This window comes from Biomphalaria glabrata, chromosome 11 (assembly GCF_947242115.1).
Source record: "Biomphalaria glabrata chromosome 11, xgBioGlab47.1, whole genome shotgun sequence".
Lineage (NCBI taxonomy): Eukaryota > Metazoa > Mollusca > Gastropoda > Planorbidae > Biomphalaria > Biomphalaria glabrata.
The window spans coordinates 8,758,819-8,778,084 of NC_074721.1; the positions used below are offsets into that span (position 1 = coordinate 8,758,819).

At 34.8% G+C, this 19,266-nt stretch overlaps 1 protein-coding gene across 2 annotated transcripts; it reads left to right on the forward strand.

Annotated features, from left to right (window-relative positions):
* Nucleotides 1–1,864: 1,864 nt before the first annotated feature.
* LOC106072392 (myb-like protein J) lies at nucleotides 1,865–8,976 on the forward strand. 2 transcript variants are annotated; one of them, XR_008773719.1, is made up of 5 exons: nucleotides 1,865–2,073; nucleotides 3,139–3,283; nucleotides 5,526–5,603; nucleotides 6,287–6,426; nucleotides 7,247–7,646. XR_008773719.1 is itself a non-coding variant. In XM_056004461.1 (4 exons), the coding sequence occupies exons 1-4, from the start codon at nucleotides 3,131–3,133 to the stop codon at nucleotides 7,701–7,703; spliced, it is 828 nt and encodes a 275-aa protein (XP_055860436.1). In that variant the 5' UTR covers nucleotides 3,106–3,130; the 3' UTR covers nucleotides 7,704–8,976. The 2 variants fall into 2 exon arrangements, 1 of the variants encoding a protein (XP_055860436.1); XM_056004461.1 differs by lacking the exon at nucleotides 1,865–2,073 and having other exon boundaries at nucleotides 3,106–3,283; nucleotides 7,247–8,976.
* The last annotated feature ends 10,290 nt before the right edge of the window (nucleotides 8,977–19,266 follow it).

A 19,266-nucleotide genomic window follows, 5' to 3' on the forward strand; every position in this document is an offset into this window, starting at 1 on the left:
CTTATCTCTTAGCATGTTGAACGGTTGGGGCACCACACAAGATCTATTTACCGTATTTCTCCATTTCTCTCTGACTTTTACCTTGGATAGAATTATTTCAATGACAGGCCTGTCCACCTCTCTAGATCTACACCCTGCAATCACCGTACAAGATTCGCCATCAAATAAGGATGTGGCCGTGACCAGGGAGCGCGTCACTCTGATTTTAGTGTCGAGGGCTACAAATATAGAAACATAATATTAAATAATATTAAGGACGAGTGCAGTGTTTCGCATGGCTACGTCATACAAACATATTTATTAGATATTTGCATTAGTGATTAGAAAATTGTTAGTATCAAGTTTTCACATGCTAAATTTGCAGTAAACGTCTAAACCCAGACAAATCTACCTTTTAAAAAAGTAAAATACATATTTAAAAGGTACTTTAAAAAAAAAAACTCGCTAATATTGATTGAAATCTCATTAATTATTTTGAATCAATCTTGTAAGTAATTTTTATTAGATTGGTGAGATTGGAAATATTTTTATTAAATTTTTGTTCATCGCGACTTTCATGTTACTATTAAGCTTAGTGCAGCTGTGATCAAATCACTTTTGTGGACAGTTGGAAGGTTTCTGTGATGCCTTTTCAAAAGCTTTTTTTTTTTTTAAAGTTGCGAAATTCATTTTGAAGTATAACAGAAGATCTCGGGCCTCAGTGACGGAATGCTGACGTCTTTAACTATTCAAGCACTTATAAAAATAGAAGGATTTATTGTATAAAAACTCTTTGGTTTAAATTTTTTTTAGCGAAGGACTTAATTCTCTACACAAGGCTTATCTCCGCTTACATTAGTGCATCTTCTATATAAAACAAAGTTAATTACGACCAATCGGTTATTTCTTTTCTTTTCTATTGATGCATGTGTTTTCATTGTCTATGTATAATGATGCAAAGTTTCAACTTGATTCGAGAAAGAGAAGTTGGAAATAAAACGTGTATAAGATTCCATTCAGACATACAGAGTGAATTAACTCTTTCTCTCCTAATTGACGATACCATCGTTGGTTCGACTTCATTAAATTAAACTAATGTTTAATTTTATAAACTTGACCTTGTGTTACATACAAGGCGCATGCATTTCCCTTTAATGCTATACCAAATGAAACATTTTTCGATAACAAACAACAAAGCTACTGAAACTTAATCAGAACAGGGGAGGGAAATACGAGCAAAAAAAAAAAAAGAATTCCTTCGAAACGTGGAAAAAAAAATTACGTAGAGAAATAGTTAATATAAACTTTGTAAAAAAAAAATCATTATACTGCTCCCCCCCCCCATTCTTGTTACACTCACAATCCCACGTTACAATTAAGTAACTTTTTGGAAGACAAAGGCAGGGTCACGTTTGGTGAGTTCAGATAGACGTGACTTCAGATAGACATGAGTTCAAATCGATATATTCGATAATTCAGGGGACAGAGGGCTTTGCACTGGGGTTTTATGCCTCATCATGTGGCTGGTGAGACCTATGTGAGCCAGAAATGTTCGGCCGCACACTGGGCAGGTTATTCCAGCTGGAGCTAGTGTCGTTTGCCCTCAGCCCCCTGGATGACAAAGTGGTCATCATTGAACCATTAAATTAAACATGGAAGTCTATTTATTTCTAGATGAAAGATAGAATATAATTTAATAGTTTTTTTAAAAAACGAATATTATAACGAGATTAAAGAAGGAAAATAAAGAATGGTGTTATTAGGAAGAGGTTGGACCTTTAAATGTTCACTCTCAATTACTTTCTCTTTGTGCCGAATAGTCTCTTTCATTTCTCTTTGTGCCGCATAGTCTCTTTCATTTCTCTTTGCGCGGCATAGTCTCATTCATTTCTCTTGAACTTTATCTCCCTTCCTCCTTTATAATGTATCTTTTAATCTCCAGATAAAAAAACAAAAAAGAAAATCTTCTTTTAGACCTTTCCATTTATAGGGCGGATGATAGATAGGTCTTCCGCTTCTTTGGCCGACGGTTAACGAGGGTGTCATTTGGCCAGAACAACGACCAATCGCCTTAAAATCCCTAACATATTTCAGGTAACCATGAGTGTTTGTTAGACTAAACAGTTGTTTTTTTTTGTTTTGTGTGTCACTCTATGGCTAATTAGAACTCAACTATTTTCTTAAAACTGAAATCTATTCGAACAGTTCTGAGGTACAGGCAACATACAGTGTAAGGCATGTCTAGATCTCATGTTTAACGACGATCCAGTTTTCTTAAAGTCATTACTACGTTCAGTATCTTCATGAACATTACCGGCTGACATAGGTCTCACCAGCCACACGAGGAGGCACAAAACCCCAGTGCAAAGCCCTCAGCCCTCTGGATGGCAAAAGTGGTCACATCGAACCACAATGGACGAACTAAATATATATTAGTCATCAAATATTATTCCGATTTCTGTGTGACTATATTCTTTATATTTTACCAAGTTATAAAAATGAACTTTATTGGGACTAAGACTGGTATATTTAAATATACATAATTTTTTTTTATTATATTTTGGTAATTTAAAAAAAATATTCTTTTAACTAAATCCTAACTCACACTTAATGTTATAATTGTCCTTAGTGGAATTAATCGTTGTCTGATCATTATCTGACCAACTGGATGTTTTTGTTTGTTAGTAAAATGTTTAACATGTTCCTTCTGAGTTGAAGATAATTTACTTCCTTCTTCAAACCTCCCGCAGGACGACGGGGGATGGGAGTGGGCAGGGTTTGAACCCGGGAACATCAATAAATCTGAACGACAGTCCAGCCCGCATACCGCAAGACCAGGCAGCCACCCCCCTTTGATTGGTTAGTCCCTAAAACGTACCAAACCATACGACCGTAAACCCCGCCCATGTCAGGTCTTGACCAGGCACGACCAGGCAGCCACCCCCCTTTGATAAGTTACTCCCTAAAACGTACCAAACCATCCAACCGTAAACCCCGCCCATGTCATGCTTTGACCCCCCAAGAAAGTAGACACTTACCCAAACCTTCTAGGTTTCTTCATCTCACATTATTTCATTGTCCCGAACTATTTCTTGCTTGTAACTTAAAGCGGAATACTTCGAGATTGAATCTAGTATAAAATATTAAAACTATGGCCAGCCATTCGACTTCTCGCGAAGCCACACAGAAAAGAACCAAAAGACGTTTTCTCAGACGGAAGGAAGATGTCTCTGCAGCAAAGAGATTAACATCTGAATATCTTCCAAGTACTTCCCAAGCAGTAGGCCACCTGGGACACAGCAATGTAAGAATAGTGGTCTTTTCAAATTTTTTATTTTATACTATAAGGTTACGATAGTTAACGAGTGTGTTTCGTGTGTGAATATTGTTCGTATTTGCATCTATACTGTTATTGTTACAGTAGTTACGCTGAGGAGGTCATTTTTTGTCAAACTGAATTTCCATATGATTGGACCGTTAAAAATTATCTTATCTTATCAGTTATATTGAAATTATTAGGTGTCGCAAAATTAGCAGACAGCGAGTATTAATTAGGCCTATACCTCAGTATTGTAAAGAAGAAAACATAAAATAGAATAGGGATTCTGTTATCATATGCGATAATTGTCAAATATAACAATAGATTGTAACATAGTATTCTAACAATAGTATAATTCTGAAATTGTATAACAGACTTAAAACGTCACAAGACCATATTAAAAGTCAACTCCATCTATTAAAGTTTTATATATGTTGATATACTATAATCACTTCATCGATTAGAAGTTTCTTGATCAGGAAGCAGAAATATGCTATTTTATTTTTGTTGTAAATATAAATCTAGATAGTTTTTGTTACCCAATTACATGTCACCATAGACTGAAAGTATAAAGACAGTGTTATAGGGAGGAACTTTTATTTGATCATTTTAACGGCAGTAAGAAAACTTAATCATTTTGTGACATAATCAAAAAGATCAGCAGAGTTTATAGCTGAAAGCACAACTTTCGTTGGCTCTATCGCTCCACACTAACATCCTCCTTCTGTAATACTACATTAGTTAATATTTTGAAAAAGTGTTCTACGAAACCCACAGTCGTTACCACTGAAGGAGGCCATTATATTTTATAGAATCATAAAAAAATATGTTCATTACATTCTCGTCAATGATTTTGTTTATTATTGCCCTAAATTTTAATCAGTACTTAAAATTTATATAAAACGCAAAATGTCTATAGATATAGTTTGTTTCAAATTGGTATTTCTACAATAAAACACATTTTAAAAATCTATATATGTATATGGAGGCGCGGTGGCTGAGCGATAAAGCGTTTGACTTCCGAACCGGGGTTCACGAGTTCGAATCCAGATGAAGACTGGGATTTTTCATTTCGGCATCTTTGGGCGCCTCTGAGTCCACCCAGCTCTAATGGGTGCCTGACATTACTTGGGGAAAAGTGCATGCGGGAGGTCGTTGTGCTGGCCACATGACACCCTCGTTAACTGTAGGCCACAGAAACAGATGACCTTTTCATTATCTGCCCTATAGACCACAAGGTCTGCAAAGGGAACTTTACTTTTAGTTAAACTAGTCTACATCTTTTATTTGACATTGCACTTCACTGTGATAAACAGATCAACACGTCTTGTAGGCGTTGTCTTGGTGGACGTTAATAACTAAAGTTTCGCTTCATTACTTGTCATCTCTGGTTCAGTTTTGATTAAATATGTTAATGATATTGACCCCCGATCTGTAGATCTATTTCGGGCATAGCTTTTACTGTATTTTTTTCTTCGCTTATACTCACTTTGTCTGTCTGTCTGGTCAAAATCTTTTACACGCTATTTCTAAAATTCTCCCCCTTTCCATTATCGGATCAAGTTGTATAATTATTCATTGGCAAAGACAACACATACATTAATTTTAAAAAATGATTACCGGAATAGATTTTTCAATTAGTTGTAATTAATTAATCTTGTTTTATATAGAAGATGTATTAAGCTACAGAGAGGAGACCTGTGTAGAGAATTAGGTTAAAATTGTAATCTAGCTATAGTCTTTAAAACTTTCTACTTTTATAAGTACTTGAAAAGCTCAGTGGCTAACACGTCGGCCTTCCCTCATGGAGGCTTAAGACCTCAAGTTCGAATTCGGATTCTAGCATCTTTTTTTTTTAATAAATACATAGCCTTTTCAAAGGTCAGAATGGAAACCTTTTTCCAGATACCGCCTTCTGCCCCCCCCCCCCACCTAACTGGTCCACAAAAGAGATTGGACCCTAGCGAACTGAGCATGCTATAAGCACGAAAGTAACGCTTAACAATAATCTATTAATGCAAACATTTCCAATCGCACAAATTTATTATTGTTGGTCCAGAGACTCTAGATCTATCAAAAATTAATTACATGATTGATTTCAAAATAATATTCAATTTCACTCAATATAAGCTTTTTTTAAAAAAAGTGTTTTAAATACCGGTATTCTATTTATTTATTCTTTATTTGTGTGTGTGTATGGAACACTTTTTTTCCCTTCCATTATTAGACACACGAGGTTCAACAGAGTTATCCGACAATACATAACCTGCCAGAATTACACACTCAAGGACTGGTCAACCATCAGGTTAGTATTTTTTTTTTTTTTTTTACAAAGCTTATATCAACTCACTCTGTCTGTCTGTCTGGGTGGAATCTGTTGGACGTTTTTTTCCCTCCCAGTTCCATTGTCAAATAAAGTCGAAATTTCACTCAATTACTCATAGTCAACACATACATGAATAAAAAATTAATTAGAGATAATTCATTAATTTTTATTTATATAGAAGAGAGAGAGAGAGAGAGATAAACATTGCAGTGTAACTTAATTACGTTGAGATACTTGGAAAGACTTTTAAAAAGTGGTCAAAACGCTTGACTGCATGGAGAACATTCTATCATGGCGGAGTGTCAAAGTCAACACCTTTCGTCTTTGTTTAAAAATTTATATTGATGAATGTGAGAGTAGACTAAGAAATACGTATTTAAAACTTTCAATATTTATTACATTTATTTTGAAAAATTAACAGGAATTGAAACAAGTTTACAAATCGCACGAATTTATAGAAATATTTTTTTGTTGTTATCCATCCATCCCAGTGGCGCTACAGTCCATGGAGGGCTCTGGCCTGCTTTTACACATCCCTCCATTCAGATCTCTCTTGGGCCTTTCGTCTTCACGCCCTAATCCCAAGCTGTTGTAGATTTGCTTTTTTTTTTTTTTTTTTTTGTAATATCTGATTGTTTTTTTTTTAATTATCTGTCATTTAGGCATTCAACAGACAAGATGAAGCTAATGTTGACTCCAGTCAACCACTGCTGCTCATGTTGTATCCGACGGGACACCCAGTTGTTTTAGATCCCAGCATTTCAGTGACAGGCGCACCATGGATCCAAACTCGTAACGCAAGGTATAGTACACAGGTTCCTTACTTCACCCTACCCCCTCTTGTCTTACTTGTTTCCTTCCTTTATACATTTAATTGCTCTGTCTGTCTGTCTTTCTGTCTGTCTGGTAAAAAAGCTCACACCCATTCTTGCACTGTTTTTTATTGGCGTAGATAATACATGATTCAAAACAAATTTAACCAATCAGTCAAATTAATTATTTATTAATTATATAGAATAAGGGAAATAATGTCTACATTATTGAGAGGTATATTGTAAGTCCAGAGCTCTCCCCCTAGATAAGCTTGTTTTTAAAAACAAGGATTGTGTATTTTTATATTTTATTTTTAAACTCGGATTTAACAGTTATAATTTTTCAAAGTATAATAAAACTTAAATTTGGTCTGCAGGTCTAAATAATCTATATTTTAAACACACCTACGTCAGTGGTTATACTCGCTTGAATATTTATTAAATAGTTAAATAAATACATTTTGGTATCGTCTTCTAAGTCTGGATCTATACTAATCTATAGGCCTAACCCAAACCCAAATTATAAGTAGCAAGCATTTTTTTGGTGAATAAACTGGATTTTTAAAAATTATATGATACCTTTTTTGCACTATTTTTTTTCAAAGCCCTTCCATTTTTTTAAATATTTTTTTGCAATTTAATTAGTTTAGTATTTAGTTTATTGCGAAACTACCAATATGCTGTAGTCGTTAAAGCGCTTATCTAATTAGATCATGTTTAGATCAATATTTAGAACACGTATTTTAAAATTATACATATATAAGTCATTTGGTTTTAAATGTATTCTTTCTTTCTTTTTTTTTTCCCCAGTGCTAAGAACGTGACGCCTCTTGTGAGGCCTGAAAGTTCAGCTCAGAGCGCTCCAACAACGAACAAAAATTACGTGAACTGGTTGGTCAACGAAACACCAAGTTTCACTGGCTTGAACACCGTCTCTACTGGTGCAGTTAAACCTCATGAGGCGAACTTTGTTCCACCCGAGGCTGTGTTCACATCTGTTGCAGCCTCAACCCCTTTGTCCACTTCATCTACTGTTGCAGCCTCAACCACTGAGGCCACTTCATCTATTGTTACATCCCCAACGCCCGAATCGCCTTCATTCTCTCTAGAAACATCAACTCCTGAGGAAATATTTGAATTCATTGCAACCTTAAGCCCAGAGGAAATAACAGCAATAATTGAAACCCTAAGTCCTGAAGCTTCTTCACCATCTGATAATAATAATAATAATAATAATAATAATAATAATAATCTTTATTATCCGTAAGGAAATTTGTCTTACAATTTGTGCATTACACCAAACAAAAAACATTATAACTATAAGAAACCAAAGTGTACATTCACACCAGACGCACTCATAATTTACATGTGACAAAGTTTATACCAGATTGTTCTTATTTAATGATTTGATTGCCAGGGGAACAAAAGAGTGTTTGTGTCTGTTTGTCTTTGCTATCGGTGTCTTGTATCTCTTTTGTGATGGTAAAATCACAAAATCCTGACACAAAGGGTGATTCTTTATTTCGAGGATCTTGTAAGCTTTTTTATAGATGTTTGTCTCAAACAACTGCCCGAATGGGGTTTGTTTTTTGCCAATGATTTTGCCAGCAGCATTTAGGATTCTATTAAGTTTATTTTTATTTTTAATGCTCAGATTGCCATACCAGGCAGTGATATTGAAACTTAAAATATTGCAGATGTGAGCGTGATAAAACATAGCCAAGGCCTTTTCGCTAACATTAAACGAGGACAGTTTTCTTAGTAGTCGTAATCTTTGCTGCCCTTTTTTGCTGATATAATCAGTATTTGCAGTAAAATTTAGTTTATTGTCTAGGATAGAACCAAGGTATTTAAAGGTTTGCACAATTTCAATAGTCTCTCCAGCTACAGAAACAATATCATTTCCCTTCTTGTCACTACGAAAATCGATTATCATTTCTTTGGTTTTTTTTACATTTAATAATAAATGTAGCCTTAACTCCCGAGGACTCTCTAACATCTCTAGCAGCATTATCCCCTGATGGCAGTGAGATGTCCTCTGGAAGCAATTCCCCCACTTCCAGCATCAAATCAGATATAAGGTTGACGAGTTTCAACGGCGACACCCAGGAGGGTTGGTATCTCGATCCCTACGAGGATATCAGATTGTTTGATTTTTCAGCGCTTTTGGAAGTGTAGATTCTCTAAAGATACAACACACAAAAGTGAGAGAACATTCTCACTTATACAGCACATAGAAAGAGTGAACATTCTCACGTATAATTTATATACTTGTCTAAATAATACACATTATTACAAACACTTTTTTTTTTGCTTAGCACATAGACATACAATAGATGAAATCAGTTTTATTATTCATTTTTTTTTTAGCATAACATTTTTCAACCCTAATATGAGTGTCATTTAAAATAAAACAGCGAGTGTTTCAACACATTTGATATTTCGGTGTATTAACTCATCACTAGAGGATTAGATTTATATATTTTATATTTATCATACTTACTTAACGTAACTGAAAATGTACCACAATTTAAAGTACTTCCTAGTATACACTCAATGATCATAACAATAACAATAAAAATAATTTATAATAGCTAAATGATATGCATTTGACTGTCTGTGACGTGAGTTTCTAAATAAAACTTTAAAAATTTTTTTGTCTTGTTTTGTTTTTCTATTATATATATATATATGTATGTGTGTGTATGTGAGTGTGTGTATATGTGTTAAAAAAATTCTTATAATTCATTCATCACATCAACGTGGAATCAATATAATATTCATCAACAACAAAGGTTAGTGTTGGTCTGGGTAGGGCTTTAAATGCAATCGCCCCCCCCCCACACCACACAGAATTATCCAATATTCCAGTAAATGTGTGTGTGTGTGGGGCGGGTGCGACATAATGTAAAAAAAAAATTGGGTTGAATTATCAATTATAAATGTATATTTTTAAGATAAATGAATAATTTTGTAGACAAAGCGAGTCATTTAGTCGAGTAAATTCGCCCACACCCCTGCCGTGTAGTGGTCGGTCAAACGGCGATTAGATCGCCCCTACAGACCCCCCCCCCCAACCTTTTGGTTTCGCCAGTATATTAAATGTCCATTACTACATTACTAGTTTAGAAGAATATTTTTTAAAATCAGAAATATATCCGTGTTGAAAGTATTTCCAATTCATAATGTAATTTTCAAAATGTATACATCTATAGTAAGTAAAGAGTTAAGTTCCCCCTTTCAAACTTTGTGGTCTACAGGGCAGATGATTTAAAAGGTCATCTGATTCTACGATTTGGTTTACGAGGGTGTCATGTGGCCAGCACAACGACCAACCGCCTTTACTTTTCCCCAACTAATGTCTGTAGAGCTGGGTGGACTCAGAGACGCACAAAGATCCCGAAATTAAAAAGCCCAGTCATCATCAGGATTCGAACCCGGGACCCCGGTACACAAGCCAAGCGCTTTATCGCTCGGCCACCGCGCCTCGTATAGATCTATAGAAGTGCGAAATTTAGTGGAATTTGTTCATGATCTAACATGGGGGGGGGGGGGCAAAGGAACAAAGAGAGAGAGATAGGGGAAAATGATGACACTGTAACTCACGGTAATGCAATATTCCTAATCGACAAGTCACGGACGTAGCTTATTCTTCAACTGTATGGATACATGCGAATATATCGCAGTTAGAGGCATTTTGAAAAAGTTATCTATATATATACAGAGAGAGAGAGAGATTAGGCCTATAGTAATCATAAAAAGTAATCATTTATTCATGTTTTCTCTAATAAGCAGCTTAAGTTAACATTTTCATTTTATTAAATAGGGTTGTTCTCTACTATGCATTTTATTCATTCTTTACTACGTACAGAATTACTTTACGAGCCTTTCCTACATAAATCACGCTCATTAGCAAGAATTACCAAATGTTTCAATTTATCTTTGAGAATTGTTGACCTCAAGTAATTCTTCATTAGTTTGAGGCGCGAGAAGCTTCTTTCACCAGATTACACAATTACGGCTAATGCATTATGCCGTTTTTATTTATCGCGTTTTCCATATTGAATGACAATTTTTATCTATATATTTCCGTATATTTTAAGGACTTTTTCGTATATTTTGTAATTTCGGGAGATTTCAGGAGCTTCTGATAAATCGACAGGAGGGCGCGGTAAATCTGTTTTAAATGATAATGTGGTTTAATTTAATAATTTATACACCTAGAATTAGCGCGGGTCCTATGAAAGTGTGAAAGGGCGGGGCCCAATGCGGTCGCATAGGTTGCAGAGCTCTAAGGCCGGCCCTGCAAAATAGCGGCGTATTCTACGCCGCCGGTCGACTACTCTATAAATATAATTCTCTTCTTCCCTCAACAGCTTAAACGAGAAGAAGTAAAGGAAAGATCACTCTCTTTTTCTGCAGATAGTCCACGAGAAAACAAGATTGGGTCGGGGGGGGGGGGGGGAACACGTAGTCACAAAATAGCAGGGCCGGACAGTTGTAACCAAGAAATATCACTTTTTTTTTTATTTATCCCTCACGTTAAAAAAAAAAAGGGGGGGGGTAGTAATCTACTCTGTAGTAACTATCGAGGCGACAAGAGTTTGGACGCTCAAGAGTTTGGACACCATGGAGAGATCACTCTTTTATTTTTGCAATTCGGACGGATGGAGTTGTCCTAGGTAATTTAAAAGGCAAAAAAACCCCAAGAGGTGCGGGGGAGGGGGAAGTGGTATTTATCCGTCACAAAATAGCAGAACCGGACTTAAACATTGTAGTGCCCAATGCGAAACGGATTTCATGGGTCAAAGTTTGGGTAGGGATACGGATAAAAAGTGAAAATTAAGAGTTTGTATTAGAAAATAAATTTGTCTTTGCATTTTATTCATTCTGTACTACGTAAAGAATTACTTTACGAGCCTTGCGTGTAGCGAAGTCATACAGTATATCATAATAATTCTATTTCCTACATAGATCACGCTCAATAGCAAGAATTACCAAATGTTTCAATCTTTCTACGATAATTGTTAATCTCAAGTAATTCTTCATTAATTTGAGGCGCGAGAAGCTTCTTTCACTAGATTCCACAGTTGCGGGTATTGCATAATGCCGTTTTTTTTTTTTTTGTTGTTTTTTTTATCGCGCGTAGGATTGGCGTTTTCCATATTAAATGACACCCTAAAATGACAATTTTCGTCCATATATTTCAAGAGATTTATATGAGTTTTCAAAAGATTTTAACAATTTCCGAATATTTCGTATATTTTGCAATTTCAGATTTCCAGGACCTCCTTTTAAATCGACAGCAGGCCGCGGGAAATCTGTTATAAGTTATAAAATGGTTTAATTTAATAATTTATACACATTAAATTAGAGCGGGTCCTATAAAAGTGCGGGGCCCACTGCGGTCGCATAGGTTGCAGTGGCCTAAGCTCGGCCCTGCAAAATAGCGGCATATGCTATGCTGCCGATCGACTAGTCACTAGTATAGATATATTGTTATAAACCTGGTGGGGACACAGATGGTCGTAGTGTTGTCTGTGTTTTTGGCCTAGTCCAGCGCTAGACGAGCGGTCAACCTTGACCAGTGACAGTACACGCCAGTTCGGCAAGGACCTAGGTGTAAATATTACGCACGTAAGTCACGGTGAAAGTGATCAACTGGAGTGGTCAAGCAACGTTCCATCCGGTTCGAGAAGGTCAGTAGAGACCCTATATAAGAGCGAGTGTGTTTGAGTCAAGACTTCACGACACTTCAAGTTACCTCACAATGTGACCAGTACGAGACGAAGTTAGAAACAGCAAGGTGTGTGAAGTCAGGCGGAGCAGAGACTAGGTTTTTGGACAGTTAGTGTAATGTTGTTGCCAACTGTACAGTGTTGTAATGCATTAGAAATGAAATTGCTACTGTTACTTTGGAGCCCTGAGTTGTGAGGTTAAGTTCGTTGCGTCGTGTGGTGCAGTTTGAAGAGAGCCTGGATAGCTGGAGATTCGTTGCAATATATATATATATATAATGATAAATGTGTGTGTTTGTGTAACAATATTTATAAATAGTTTTGTACTAACACTACCCATTTAACTTTTTTAAAACTTCGAGTAGGATGATAAGAAGGTCGAGTAGAGAGCGTCGAGAGACCAGGAATAGGTCAAGAATTCAGGAAGAGAATGGTCGAGGTATCGTAAATGCCAGCTTTGCCATTATTGTTATTCATGTCAGTTACAAAGCTTAGAAAGTTTAGCAAGTGACAATAACACGGAACTTGCCATGCAAAATCTATATATCAGTGTTGCCCAACTACGGCCAGCGGGTCATATCCAACCCATCACGAGGTGCTATCAGACCCTTTGAAACTTCTACTTATTGTGCCTTTTAAAGCCTCAGAAGCTTGGTTCCCATGTAAAGGATAGTTTCCTAAGGCATGAGTTTGTAGCATGAGTATTGAGAAAATGTAAGGCACCCAACTTGAAAATGGTTAGCCAAAACTGCTATAGATAATTAGATGCATCAAGGGTTAGGATGGAATGAGAAGACAACAGAGAACCAAACAAACAAGATAGACGGAGCAAAGTTGGAAAAGAGTCAACAGAAATTCTTCCCCATCCCAGCCCTTCAGTTATCACAATATATTAGGCAGACAGATAGATAGATAAAAAAAATGAAAAAGAAAACTGTAAAAAAAAACTGTCACGTGACAGCCTGAGTGTATTAAAATAAATGCTATCTTAGACCTAAAGTCGGTACTACAAGCCTAAACTATGCCTAGCCTTTATTCCTAAACTAGACACTACCATAGACCTCACGTCGGTACTAGACGCTACCATAGACCTGATGCCAGCACTAACCTATGCCTAGCTTTTTTTTAATAAACTAAACGTTAATTTAGACATGAATCCGGCACTAACATATGCCTAGCTTTTTTCCCTAAACTAAACGTTAATTTGCCTAGCTATTTTCCTAAACTAAATGATAATTTAGACCTGATGCCGGCACTAAAAGTTTAACCTATGCTAATTTTTTTCCTACACTAACAGTTAATTTAGATTTGATGCCGGCACTAAAATTTTAACCTATGCCTATGCCTAACTTTTTTTCTTAAACTAACCTTTTATTTAGATCTGTTGCCGACACTAAAAGTTTAACCTATGCTAACTTTTTTCCCTATACTAACCGCTAATTTAGATCTGATGCCGGAAGTAAAAGTTTAACCTATGCTAACTTTTTTTCCTAAACTAACCGTTTATTTAGATCTATTGCCGGCACAAAAGGTTTAACCTATGCTAACTTTTTTTCCTATACTAACCGTTAGATTAGATCTGATAACGGCACTAAAAGTTTAACCTATGCCTAGCTTTTTTTCCTAAACTAACCTTTACTTTAGATCTGTTGCCGGCACTAATAGTTATACCTATGCTAACTTTTTTTCCTACACTAATAGTTAATTTAGATCTGATGCCGGCACTTGTAGTTTAACCTATGCTATCTTTTTTTCCTATACTAAACGCTAATTTAGACCTGATGCCGGCACTAAAAGTTTAACCTATTCTAACTTTTTTTCCTACACTAACAGCTAATTTAGACCTGATGCCGGCACTAAAAGTTTAACCTATTCTAACTTTTTTTCCTACACTAATAGTTAATTTAGATCTGATGCCGGCACTAAAAGTTTAACCTATTCTAACTTTTTTTCTTAAACTAACCTTTTATTTAGATCTGTTGCCGACACTAAAAGTTTAACCTATGCTAACTTTTTTTCCTACACTAACAGTTAATTTAGATCTGATTCTGGCACTAAAAGTCTAACCTATTTTAACTTTTTTTTCTATACTAACAGTTAATTTAGATCTGTTGCCGGCATTAAAAGTTTAACCTATGCATAGCTTTTTTCCCTATACTAACCGTTTATTTAGATCTAATGCCGGCACTAAAAGTTTAACCTATTCTAACTTTTTTTTCCTATACTAACAGCTAATTTAGATCTGATGCCGGCACTTATAGTTTAACCTATGCTATCTTTTTTTCCTATACTAACCGCTAATTTAGATCTGATGCCGGCACTAAAAGTTTAACCTATTCTAACTTTTTTTCCTACACTAATAGTTAATTTAGATCTGATGCCGGCACTAAAAGTTTAACCTATTCTAACTTTTTTTCTTAAACTAACCTTTTATTTAGATCTGTTGCCGACACTAAAAGTTTAACCTATGCTAACTTTTTTTCCTACACTAACAGTTAATTTAGATCTGATTCTGGCACTAAAAGTTTAACCTATTTTAACTTTTTTCTTTATACTAACCGTTAATTTAGATCTGTTGCCGGCACTAAAAGTTTAACCTATGCTAACTTTTTTTCCTACACTAATAGTTAATTTAGATCTGATGCCGGCACTTGTAGTTTAACCTATGCTATCTTTTTTTCCTATACTAAACGCTAATTTAGACCTGATGCCGGCACTAAAAGTTTAACCTATTCTAACTTTTTTTCCTACACTAACAGCTAATTTAGACCTGATGCCGGCACTAAAAGTTTAACCTATTCTAACTTTTTTTCCTACACTAATAGTTAATTTAGATCTGATGCCGGCACTAAAAGTTTAACCTATTCTAACTTTTTTTCTTAAACTAACCTTTTATTTAGATCTGTTGCCGACACTAAAAGTTTAACCTATGCTAACTTTTTTTCCTACACTAACAGTTAATTTAGATCTGATTCTGGCACTAAAAGTCTAACCTATTTTAACTTTTTTTTCTATACTAACAGTTAATTTAGATCTGTTGCCGGCATTAAAAGTTTAACCTATGCATAGCTTTTTTCCCTATACTAACCGTTTATTTAGATCTAATGCCGGCACTAAAAGTTTAACCTATTCTAACTTTTTTTTCCTATACTAACAGCTAATTTAGATCTGATGCCGGCACTTATAGTTTAACCTATGCTATCTTTTTTTCCTATACTAACCGCTAATTTAGATCTGATGCCGGCACTAAAAGTTTAACCTATTCTAACTTTTTTTCCTACACTAATAGTTAATTTAGATCTGATGCCGGCACTAAAAGTTTAACCTATTCTAACTTTTTTTCTTAAACTAACCTTTTATTTAGATCTGTTGCCGACACTAAAAGTTTAACCTATGCTAACTTTTTTTCCTACACTAACAGTTAATTTAGATCTGATTCTGGCACTAAAAGTTTAACCTATTTTAACTTTTTTCTTTATACTAACCGTTAATTTAGATCTGTTGCCGGCACTAAAAGTTTAACCTATGCTAACTTTTTTCCCTATTCTAACCGTTTATTTAGATCTAATGCCGGCACTAAAAGTTTAACCTATTCTAACTTTTTTTTCCTATACTAACAGTTAATTTAGATCTGATGCCGGCACTTATAGTTTAACCTATGCTATCTTTTTTTCCTATACTAACCGCTAATTTAGATCTGATGCCGGCACTAAAAGTTTAACATATTCTAACTTTTTTCCCTATACTAACCGTTAATTTAGATCTGTTGCCGGCACTAAAAGTTTAACCTATACTAACTTTTTTCCCTAAACTAACCGTTAATTTAGATCTGTTGCCGGCACTAAAAGTTTAACCTATGCATAGCTTTTTTTCCTAAACTAACCGTTTATTTAGATTTAATGCCGGCACTAAAGGTTTAACCTATGCTAACTTTTTTTCCTATACTAACCGTTAATTTAGACCTGATGCCGGCACTAAAAGTTTAACCTATGCCTAGCTTTTTTTCCTAAACTAACCTTTACTTTAGATCTGATGCCGGCACTAAAAGTTTAACCTATGCTAACTTTTTTTCCTACACTAACAGTTAATTTAGATCTGATGCCGGCACTAAAAGTTTAACCTATTCTAACTTTTTTTCCTATACTAACAGTTAATTAAGATCTGATGCCGGCACTTATAGTTTAACCTATGCTAACTTTTTTTCCTATACTAACAGCTAATTTAGATCTGATGCCGGCAATAAAAGTTTAACCTATTCTAACTTTTTTCCCATACTAACCGTTAATTTAGATCTGTTGCCGGCACTAAAAGTTTAACCTATTCTAACTTTTTTTCCTACACTAACAGTTAATTTAGATCTGATGCCGGCAATAAAAGTTTAACCTATGCTATCTTTTTTTCCTACACTAACAGTTAATTTAGATCTGATTCTGGCACTAAAAGTTTAACGTATGCTAACTTTTTTTCCTACACTAACAGTTAATTTAGATCTCATTCTGGCACTAAAAGTTTAACCTATTTTAACTTTTTTTCCTATACTAACAGTTAATTTAGATCTGTTGCCGGCATTAAAAGTTTAACCTATGCATAGCTTTTTTCCCTATACTAACCGTTTATTTAGATCTAATGCCGGCACTAAAAGTTTAACCTATTCTAACTTTTTTTTCCTATACTAACAGTTAATTTAGATCTGATGCCGGCACTTATAGTTTAACCTATGCTATCTTTTTTTCCTATACTAACCGCTAATTTAGATCTGATGCCAGCACTAAAAGTTTAACCTATTCTAATTTTTTTCTTTATACTAACCGTTAATTTAGATCTGTTGCCGGCACTAAAAGATTAACCTATGCTAACATATTTCCCTAAACTAACCGTTAATTTAGATCTGTTGCCGGCACTAAAAGTTTAACCTATGCATAGCTTTTTTTCCTAAACTAAGCGTTTATTTAGATCTAATGCCGGCACTAAAGGTTTGACCTATGCTAACTTTTTTTCCTATACTAACCGTTTATTTAGACCTTATGGCGGCACTAAAAGTTTAACCTATGCCTAGCTTTTTTTCCTAAACTAACCTTTACTTTAGATCTGATGCCGGCACTAAAAGTTTAACCTATGCTAACTTTTTTTCCTACACTAACAGTTAATTTAGATCTGATGCCGGCACTAAAAGTTTAACCTATTCTAACTTTTTTTTCCTATACTAACAGTTAATTTAGATCTGATGCCGGCACTTATAGTTTAACCTATGCTAACTTTTTTTTCCTATACTAACCGTTAATTTAGATCTGATGCCGGCACTAAAAGTTTAACCTATTCTAACTTTTTTTCTTAAACTAACCTTTTATTTAGATCTGTTGCCGACACTAACAGTTTAACCTATGCTAACTTTTTTTCCTACACTAACAGTTAATTTAGATCTGTTGCCGGCACTAAAAGTTTAACCTATTCTAACTTTTTTTCCTACACTAACAGTTAATTTAGATCTGATGCCGGCACTAAAAGTTTAACCTATTCTAACTTTTTTTCTTAAACTAACCTTTTATTTAGATCTGTTGCCGACACTAACAGTTTAACCTATGCTAACTTTTTTTCCTATACTAACAGTTAATTTAGATCTGATGCCGGCACTTGTAGTTTAACCTATGCTATCTTTTTTTCCTATACTAACCGTTAATTTATATCTGATAACGGCACTAAAAGTTTAACCTATGCCTTGCTTTTTTTCCTAAACTAACCTTTACTTTAGATCTGTTGCCGGCACTAATAGTTAAACCTATGCTAACTTTTTTCCCTCTACTAACCGCTAATTTAGATCTTATGCCGGCACTAAAAGTTTAACCTATTCTAACTTTTTTTCCTATACTAACCGTTAATTTAGATCTGTTGCCGGCACTAAAAGTTTAACCTATTCTATCTTTTTTTCCTATACTAACCGCTAATTTAGATCTGATGCCGGCACTAAAAGTTTAACATATTCTAACTTTTTTCCCTATACTAACCGTTAATTTAGATCTGTTGCCGGCACTAAAAGTTTAACCTATGCTAACTTTTTTCCCTAAACTAACCGTTAATTTAGATCTGTTGCCGGCACTAAAAGTTTAACCTATGCATAGCTTTTTTTCCTAAACTAACCGTTTATTTAGATTTAATGCCGGCACTAAAGGTTTAACCTATGCTAACTTTTTTTCCTATACTAACCGTTAATTTAGACCTGATGCCGGCACTAAAAGTTTAACCTATGCCTAGCTTTTTTTCCTAAACTAACCTTTACTTTAGATCTGATGCCGGCACTAAAAGTTTAACCTATGCTAACTTTTTTTCCTACACTAACAGTTAATTTAGATCTGATGCCGGCACTAAAAGTTTAACCTATTCTAACTTTTTTTCCTATACTAACAGTTAATTTAGATCTGATGCCGGCACTTATAGTTTAACCTATGCTAACTTTTTTTCCTATACTAACAGCTAATTTAGATCTGATGCCGGCACTAAAAGTTTAACCTATTCTAACTTTTTTTCCCATACTAACCGTTAATTTAGATCTGTTGCCGGCACTAAAAGTTTAACCTATTCTAACTTTTTTTCCTACACTAACAGTTAATTTAGATCTGATGCCGGCAATAAAAGTTTAACCTATGCTATCTTTTTTTCCTACACTAACAGTTAATTTAGATCTGATTCTGGCACTAAAAGTTTAACGTATGCTAACTTTTTTTCCTACACTAACAGTTAATTTAGATCTCATTCTGGCACTAAAAGTTTAACCTATTTTAACTTTTTTTCCTATACTAACAGTTAATTTAGATCTGTTGCCGGCATTAAAAGTTTAACCTATGCATAGCTTTTTTCCCTATACTAACCGTTTATTTAGATCTAATGCCGGCACTAAAAGTTTAACCTATTCTAACTTTTTTTTCCTATACTAACAGTTAATTTAGATCTGATGCCGGCACTTATAGTTTAACCTATGCTATCTTTTTTTCCTATACTAACCGCTAATTTAGATCTGATGCCAGCACTAAAAGTTTAACCTATTCTAATTTTTTTCTTTATACTAACCGTTAATTTAGATCTGTTGCCGGCACTAAA

What these genes read in the sequence shown, in the direction of transcription:
- LOC106072392 (XM_056004461.1), top strand. Translation starts at nt 3,131, where the DNA reads ATGGCCAGCCATTCGACTTCTCGCGAAGCCACACAGAAAAGAACCAAA. An exon ending in AAGGACTGGTCAACCATCAG is followed by an intron (nt 5,604 to 6,286) that starts GTTAGTATTTTT and finishes TCTGTCATTTAG; the next exon opens with GCATTCAACAGACAAGATGA. An exon ending in ATCCAAACTCGTAACGCAAG is followed by an intron (nt 6,427 to 7,246) that starts GTATAGTACACA and finishes TTTTTTCCCCAG; the next exon opens with TGCTAAGAACGTGACGCCTC.